The sequence below is a fragment of the Mus pahari genome, chromosome 11 (assembly GCF_900095145.1).
Source record: "Mus pahari chromosome 11, PAHARI_EIJ_v1.1, whole genome shotgun sequence".
Lineage (NCBI taxonomy): Eukaryota > Metazoa > Chordata > Mammalia > Rodentia > Muridae > Mus > Mus pahari.
In genome coordinates, this window is record NC_034600.1 from 54,015,180 (window position 1) to 54,024,104 (window position 8,925).

The window sequence follows — 8,925 nt, forward strand, 5'->3', positions numbered from 1 at the left end:
TCCTCAGAAGGAACAGGATTTGGGAGCTCAGTCCCTGACTCTCTGAAAAGAAACTTAAAAGTCCAACATCTCTCATTTTCAAGGTGACTCTGCCGTCAGCCCTCTCGACCTTCCTGGATGTTCTGTCTTCCTGGATGCTCTGTCTGTCGTTTTGATAGAGATGTGTCAATGGCAGAGTCCACCTCACCGGTGCTACTGAGCCTTCGAAATGGTTGCCCCGAAGGACTTTACACTTGACATACCCCGAAACAGGGCTCTCCCTCAGAAAGGCTATAGAAGCTGCTTCTTACTGCCTGGAGACTGGGGCTAGTTTACCAACAATACACGGAAGAAAGGGCTTATCGTATAAGAAGGACTAGAAGGTGCTCTGTTTGAACCATACAAGTGTATCCGCAGGATTAACCCTGCTCTGTCCATTCCCTTCCCAGGGCCTACCTTCTGAGCAGACCTTGCCTCCTTTGCCCAGGTTGCAATGGCATCGTGAGCCCCCCCAGGCGTAGTCATTGACACAGAAGCTGTCAGCCGAACAGAGAGTTTCATCACAGGACATGTCGAAGAGCCTTGACATCACGGCCACACTATTCTTCCCCTTCTGTGGGGCTGGCGTGGGTGGGATGGCCACTGTAGTTTCATGGAGAGAGGCTGAGGTAGGTAGGGCAAGTCTGGAGTCCATCTCTGAGTTGGAGACAGAAGTCTTCTTGGATGCCACTGAGAACTTCGTATTCCCAACTTTGGTAGCCGGAAGTGGTTTAACCTCAGAGAAGGAAAGGAAGGGCTCAGTGTCAATGTGGAGTCATTGTTGTATTGTGTATATGTGGTCCTTGGACCCCAGGCTCACTGTTAATAGTGTCCATAAACAGGAGCATTGCTATGGGACAGGAACATTGACCCCAGTTAATGGTGAGGACTTGGAGATTCAGGGGTGGAGGTGGGGGTGGGGGTTAAGCACCTTGCCCTGTATTATTCAGAATATCATGGTGAGGTAAAACTGATATTCTTTGACTTGCTCTTACTAAAATATTACAAAATGCATGGCTTCATCAAGGAATCATTCATTTCCTTATACAGCCTCGACTTACAAAATTCTGTAGGTGGAAAATCTATCTATCAATATATACATATATAAATACATATCACACACCCATATATACACACATGCACATACATATATATGTACATACATATACATATGCATATAAATACACTTTGTGAAGCTAGTTATAGATAGAGGCTGTTCATAAGGAGTTTCCTGCTAGGAAACTCCTTAGCATTAATTTATGCCTCCCATCCCCAGTCTCATAGACAGAGGAAACAAATTTGTGCTGAGAGCAAATGGGCCTGTTTGTCTGAGGTTCCATGGCCGTGGTCCATGGCTAGCCTGCCGTGTCATCAGGGAAACAAAGCACACTGGCATCAACATCAGATGTGACTGTACCTCCTCAAAGGATACATCCAGGTCCAGCTCATCTTCAGATCCATCATCGTCTTCACTCACACCAGGATCGGTGATATACCCAGGTCCATAGCGACCACTTCCAGCCTCCCCGGGACCTTCACAAAGAAAAGGGGCACATCTACTGTCATCTCATGACTTCTTTGTTCCAACTTCCATTCTTCTTTAATTAACCAGCTTTCAAGCTGCTTTATGAAATATGGCATTTTCGTACATATATGGCATTACCACCTGGCATTACCACCTCTCTCCTTCCTGGCCATCCTCCCCCTGCCTCATTCTATCCAAGCATCAAGATCTCCTTTACTAAGGAGTAAACTGAGGCTTGGAGAGCCCATGGAATGTTCCAGAAAATGAAGTCATCAGTACAGAGCTTCTGGCACTGCACAGCAGCCCCTCAGCAGCATTCCAAACTTCTAGTCTTTGACAGTGATCCAGATTATGCACCATTTCATGCTCCCCAAGAAGGAAATAAACACAGATAAAACCAGGTCCTGTGTGACTCCACGAGGCCTGGGACAGAAGCCGCCATGCTCTTCTGAACTGTCTCTTCCATTTCACAACCATGAAGCTCCCACCAATTTTGTTTCTCAACGCATGTAGGCCGAGCATTCTATGCTACTGATAAGAATTCTCCAAGTGGCCTGGGGTTGCTGTAATTAAAGTGCATAACTTATCTCTTTCTACTTGGCACTTTGTTAATTAAGAAAAGAGAACATTAAAAACCAGACACTTATTAGAGTCATAATAGTCAAACCACACACTGAATGCAAAAACAAATTCTGGGGTATTCCATATTTGGGGAAAAGCAATAAAATACAAATCTTATTGGTCATTAAAAGGATGCCCTTGATTTTATAAAGTCCATTTATGTTTGAGTTTTTAAAGACATCACAGTTTGTCTGCACATTCTTTCTCTGATGATCAATATGATATAGTTGGAAATAGCTCTGGTGATGTGAGATGGGCACAGTGCTTCCATTGTTAGGAAAGTCATTTAATCATGGAAGAAGATCCCATGATTCTCAACAAAATAAGGAATGAGGGTTAGGGAGATAGTTGAATCAAGAACGTGCTTACCACAGGAGCATGAGGACATGAGTTTAACTTTCTAAACCCATAGAAAAAAATGGTTAGAAATGGTAGTGACCACTTGTAATTCGGGTACTAGAGAGGCTGGGGTGGGCAGATCCTTGGGGCTCATTGAACAGTTAGTCAAACTGACTTGGCGAGCTCCAGGTTCCAGAGAGAAAGAGACCTTGTCTCAATGAACAAACTGGACAGTGAGTGTCTAAAGAATGACATCAGAGGTTGTCTTCTGATACACCCATGCACAGACACACACACAGAGACACACACACACAGAGACACACACACAGACACACACACACACACACACACACACACACACACGCACGCACGCACGCACGCACGCGCGCACATGCGCGCATGCGCACACCCCTTCCCTCAAACAAATGAGTGAGAATACATTTCATGACCATTGAGTTCTTTAACTTCTGTGACCCTAGAATTCACACTGTTGATGTGGAAGTGCTTCAGACAGCTACATGTCAGCCAGAGTTTGATAAGGAAATAGCTACAAAGTTTCACTTACAAGAAGGAAAAGATAGTTCGGTTTTAGTTCACATGCTCTGGAGATTGGACCTTTGTGTCCGGTATGCTAAACTTCTGGGAAGCCATGTCGTATTACCGTCAGAATGATACCCTCTGTTACATTTACCTCAGGGGAACCTGTCTTAACAGCTCATCTTCTGGAAGCCTCGACGGAGATGCTTTTTCCCCCATCCCTGGAGTTTCCCCAGGGAAGATGAAGTATAAGAACTAAGAATCACTGAGAGCTTATCCAGTTTCTTCCATCCATCCCTGCAAGGTGGAGGTAGATATCACGCTGCCAGGTAGAGAGAAACATTTGGCCCACACTTACGAAATGAGAGATGTTGAGGAGGAGGAGGAACTGGGGGCAAACTTGGTCTCTCCTGTAGCCTTTCACCGGGGATAGGGAGCAAAAGGTGCTTTGGTAGAACTGTCACAAAGACCATGCCTCCCAAGCAGGCTATCACAGGTTCCGTACCAGGCAGAGGGTCCTAACAAACCAACTTTGACACTCAGAGAAGGCTTACCTTCTAACTCAGCCTTTATCGGACATTTGGATGCCTAATGCTAACGGCACTGACTGACTTCTAAACTGATTCTAAAAGTGGGCAAAGACAAAAAGGGCTGTGAATAGGATCTGCTGAAAACCAACCAACCAACCAACCAATCAACTAACCAACCAACCATCCAACCATCCAATCAACCAAGCAACCATCCAACCAACCAACCAACCAACCAACCAACCAACCAACCAACCAACCATCCAACCAACCATCCAAACAACCAAACAACCAAACAACCAAAACCAAACCAAAACAAAAATCTCTCTGTGGCCAGTGGGACGAGAATGGATTAGGAGAAAAGGCTAGTCTGTGAGAGATGATGCATTATGGGAAGAAGCTGGGACATCTCAGTACACGTGCTCAAGGGGTATGTGGTCAGGGGGGGAATGGGAAGAGTGAAGAGCTACTGCCTGAGTCACTTCAAAGTCTTGCAAGACCATTCATGACTTGGCCTTGCTAGTCAGACCTTGACCAAATTCCAATCTCACATTCCTGTCACCTTGCACCCTCCAAACTGGTTCTTCCTTTGGGTTTCATGACTTTTTCTGTACAGACAATATATGTTTTTAGATTAACAGGAAGGATCTAGTGGGAAAACAGAGCATGGGGGTGGGGGTGGGGGTGGGGGTAGGGGCTGTGTGGGAGAAGGAGAGGCAAGCCTTAACAGTGCTGATGTGTTGTCTCCAACTGGCTCCCCACATCTGGGTTGGGAACCAGAACAGGAGAGTGAGTGGTAACGAGAGGGAGATGAGATGGGCTTTTGTGTGATGCCCAGTGTGAATTGGAGGGACAGGCATGTATGTGTGCCTGTGTCTATCCAGCAAGGGGACAAACTCTGTGATGTGACCAAGCACCAGTGTCCTGAGTTTTCAGTGGCCCTTAGACTGGCCCCTGCGGACAGTCACACTGTTCAATTCTTTTTAGACTTTCCAGTGAGAAAATTGCTCAAACCCAAGACACTAGCAGCCTTCCTTAGTCCTACAACACAGAGATTAGAGAAAACAATTGCCCAAACAAAGTTCTGTGTTTGATAAGCTCAGATGATGTTGGTTCGGTATTAAAAGTGAAACAAAGACATTATCAGAGAGAGTGTATCACTGACAGATCTTTGATGATTTACGAAAAAAGAAAAAAAACTGAGGGGGGGTGGGGAAATGGGAGAGAAAGAAGAGATGGGGAGAAGGAAGAGGATTAATCCTGGGGACAATGCATTCTAGTTTTGTCAAAGTCTGAAGCTGTGGCCATTAAATGAGATAGGACAGAAATACTGAGAGGCTCCGCGGAAGACAAGAAGGGAACGAATTACGTGAAGCCCCTGGGACTTTCATCCTTTAAAAGAAGGATAACAGGTATTGATTCATTTTAGACGTAATTTTAGAATTAACTTAAGAATAATGTCTCAGCAAAAAATAAGAGTCCTTCATTCAGAGGCAGGCTGACAACAGATTTACTGACTAATCGATTAAGTTCAAAAGTTAACAAATTATAAACAGTTAATAAAAGAATCCATTATTTTATCCCAATTGACAAAACTAGTAACTCTCATAGAAGAGTGGAGAAGAGTGGAAACAAAAATCCTGTCTTCAATTAACAACTGGGGGGGGGGAACCCCAGAGAAACTTGAAAACTCAAACTAAGATTGAAGCAGTAGATAAAACATGCTGATAATTAAAATAGCTATAAATGTAATAAATTTAGGGAGGTGTGTATCAGGGCTGACTTTTAAAACATTTGAGCTCTATGGTACTTTCAGGAAGCACCTCAACCATAAGCCACAGGAAGATAGAAACTAAAAAGAATGCTGTTGTCCTGAGTTGGCTTATACTTGGAGTATACATAGGTTGAGTCATCACATTGTGCTCTATAACTATGTGTAATGATTGCATATCAACCTTAAAAAGATATGCAACCTAATAAACAAACAAACAATGTTTTAGCTATACATATATACGTATATATGCATACATATATACGTATATATGTATATATACATAAGTAAATGTATACATGTATACATACATATATATATACATATATATACACACACATATATGCATATATACATATGCTCATACATGCAAGTCCTTCATTCAGAGGCAGGCTAATAACAGATTTAATCTCTAAAACAACGGGTCTCGGACTTGAGAGAATCGTTTCTATGCAGATAAGAGGTTGTGAAGTAAGGAAACACCTAGGTCTAGAGGGGGATGGTGTAAGTAATACATGGTGTTGTGAACAGAGGCTCTACCACCAGGGAGAACGAATTAAAAAGAATTAAGGCATTTTGATGAGGCTGGGGAGATGGGTTCATGCATCGGGTACTTGCTGAACAAACACAGAGACCCAGATCCTATTCCCCGTATGCACAACTCTGGGTCTGATCTCCCCTGTGCTGGGGAGGGGGAGCTTGCTGGCCAGCCTGCTTGGTGTGCCCCCAGATCCGTGAAAGACCTTGTATCAAAAACGAAGGTGGACAATGGCTGAGCAATATACCTGAGATTGTCATCTTGCCTTCACACGTGCCTGTAAACATGTGTACCTCCATATCCAAACACAGAGATACATAAATAGACTCTTGTGTTCCCACGCATGTATGTGCACACACGCATACACACACTCATTCACTATGCACCCTGAAATGACTTCAGACTAATGGTAATCCTCCTGCCTTAGTCTCCCAGTACTGGTATTACAGGTGAGGGCCAAAATGTCTGACTGCATACCCTATCTTCATATGATTTTATTCCCTATATCTGCTTGCTTTGTTATTATTCTATTACGCATAGAAATACTTTTGAAGTATCAACTTGAACTGTGGCTAAAAGACAGAATTCAGGTCTTTGGCAGCGCAGCCTATTTAGTAGTGGTCTCTAAGGCATGAGAAACAAAGCCCAGAGACCTGAAGAACAGGTTGACCAGAGCGCTTCTGACTTTTAAGGGTTTTCTTTCTTCTGAGTTGAATGGATCTGCCAGCAGTCAGATACACTTCAAATTGACACCTTTAATTTTTAATAAGGAACAGTAAAAAGGAATCTAGCCACACAAAATGTAATTCTTCATGTACAATAAAACCACTTTGAAACTTGCTATTCATTCCTCTGCTTGAATTTTGGCAATTTCTTACTACAACTGCACCTAGTTAAAAAAATCATTTTTTTTTACTTCTCCTGGTCTAATTATTAGATAATAATTATTAGATATTTATTAGATAATAATTATATTAAGCTATTATTAGACTCTAATAGAAAGCTTTACATTCAGTGATACCCAGATATCAGTAGCCAGGTTGGCCTGGAACTCAATATGTAGCCTAAGATGACCCCAAATTCATGAGAATCCTCCGGCCTTAGCCTCCAAGTACTGGAATTATAGGAGAGAGCCAAAATGCCTGGCTGCTCACCTCATCAGGGTGTGATTTTTACTGGCTCAGTCTATTTGATTTATTATCATTGTATCATACATTTTATTTAATGTGTGCACATGTGCATTTGCTTGTACTTGCATGTGTGGAGGTAAAGTGTCACTTGAGGTGTCTTTCTTGTTTGTTCTCCGCCTTATTTCTTGAGCCAGGTCTTCTCACTGAATCTGTAGTTGGCCGTTTTGGCTAGACTATCTGCCCATCAAGGCCCTGGTCACCTGTCTGTCTCTGGTTATAGATATCTGTAGTTGCACCTGGCTTTCTCAACCAATGATGAAGATCTGAACCCTGGTCCTCACTCGTGCAAAGGAAGCACTTTACACACTGAGCCATGTTTCTAGCCCTTGCACTTAAACAAAATCCTTTCATTTTTGAGATTATATTTACATCATTTCCCCTTTCCTTTCCTCTCTCCAAACTCTCTCTTATACCCCTCCTTGGTCTCTTTCAAATTCATGATCTACTTCTTCATTAAAATTGTTGTTATATACATCTATATATATACATATATATTCCTAAATATACCTGATCAGTCTGTATAACGTTATTTGACTGTATATTTTCAGGGCTGATCACTTGGTATTAGATGACTAATTGGTGTGCTTTTCCCTGGAGAAAACTATTTCTCTGACTCTTAGCATGTAGTATTCCTTAGTTGCCTATAGTCCTTGATGTACATGGACGGGGCATAGAAGAGCCCACAAGAACTCAACCTTACATATAAAAATATCTGATACGTATCTATTTCCTCAAATTATTTCTAACGGTGGTTAAATATCATGACTTAAATGTAGAGCAGAGCCTTGGTGTCCATTGACAGTCATGGGTGCTCAAGTCTCTTATATGAAATGGCACAGTATGTGCATATGCTTTACAGAGTTCTTGCATTATTAAACCACCTGTAGATTCTTTATAGTGTCTATTCCAATGGAAATGCTTTATACATGGTGCTGCATTGCTTAGACATTGTATAACTGTTTCCCCAGAACTGAAGCATCTCCTTTGGGAAGGAGGAAAGCAGAAAGTAACAAAGAAGATTCAGGAAGTAAATAGATGTTAAGGCATCCAGGAAGCTCAGAAAGCTACAGTGCTCACAATGCCTCTCCCTGGGACTGTGTAAGCAGGAAGGAATGGCTGGGGGAGAGCCATCCTTCTCAGTGGGGCTTCCCACAAGTTGTGCACAGAAGCTCAGGGACAAAAACTTTTGTGACTGGTCCCCCATCTGCTTTTGAGCCTCCCACACTCTTGTAAATAACCTTGCATGCACATTCCTGTACAAACCCTCAACACAACTCACTGGTTCACGAAAATAGCCTTGGATGGAATCTTTCTTAGGGGGCGGGGGAGGGTTGTTCTAGATGCCCTATCTCGAGTGAATAAACATTTGTTCACTCTTCATGTTCTTATGAGGAAAAGTCACACAACGTTTGAGAACAGTGGCAAGAAAACGAAGTCTTTATGTCTTTAATACGAACACAATTCCCTCACCCCAAATATTGCTTGAATCTGCAACTTCAGAGTCTGCAGACATTACGGGCCAGCTGTGCAGTCAGAGTCCTGACTAAGCCAGAGCTCTTATGGCTATAAGCAACAAGTAGTCTCCTTGTTGGAGTAGATCAGTGGCCACTAAGCTGGCAGGGTCCCAGCCGCACTTCCCTGACTTGCGTACTGTACTTCTCTGTTCATGAAAGCAGAGTTGGTTTTACCCCAGAGAATACGCCTGGGTTAAAGCCTCTCTCTGATCCATAATCATACTCAACAGTAATTGAAAACTCCAGACAGTCTGTGACAAGAGCAAGCCAGCCTCTCTCTGGGCCGTGAGATTAATCTGAGCCCAAGAAACCTTTTCAAAAAAAAAAAAAAAAAAAAAAAAAAAA

General features: G+C 42.8%; 1 protein-coding gene across 1 annotated transcript in view; it reads right to left on the reverse strand.

Annotated features, from left to right (window-relative positions):
• Egflam (EGF like, fibronectin type III and laminin G domains) overlaps positions 1 to 8,925 on the reverse strand; it is a 180,936-nt gene that overhangs the window by 46,784 nt on the left and 125,227 nt on the right. The window contains exons 7-8 of the mRNA XM_021208318.2: positions 1,436 to 1,551; positions 436 to 754 (exon numbers count right to left, since the gene is read on the reverse strand). Of these exons, the coding sequence (XP_021063977.1) occupies positions 436 to 754; positions 1,436 to 1,551 (435 nt within the window). The remainder of the gene's footprint in view (positions 1 to 435; positions 755 to 1,435; positions 1,552 to 8,925) is intronic.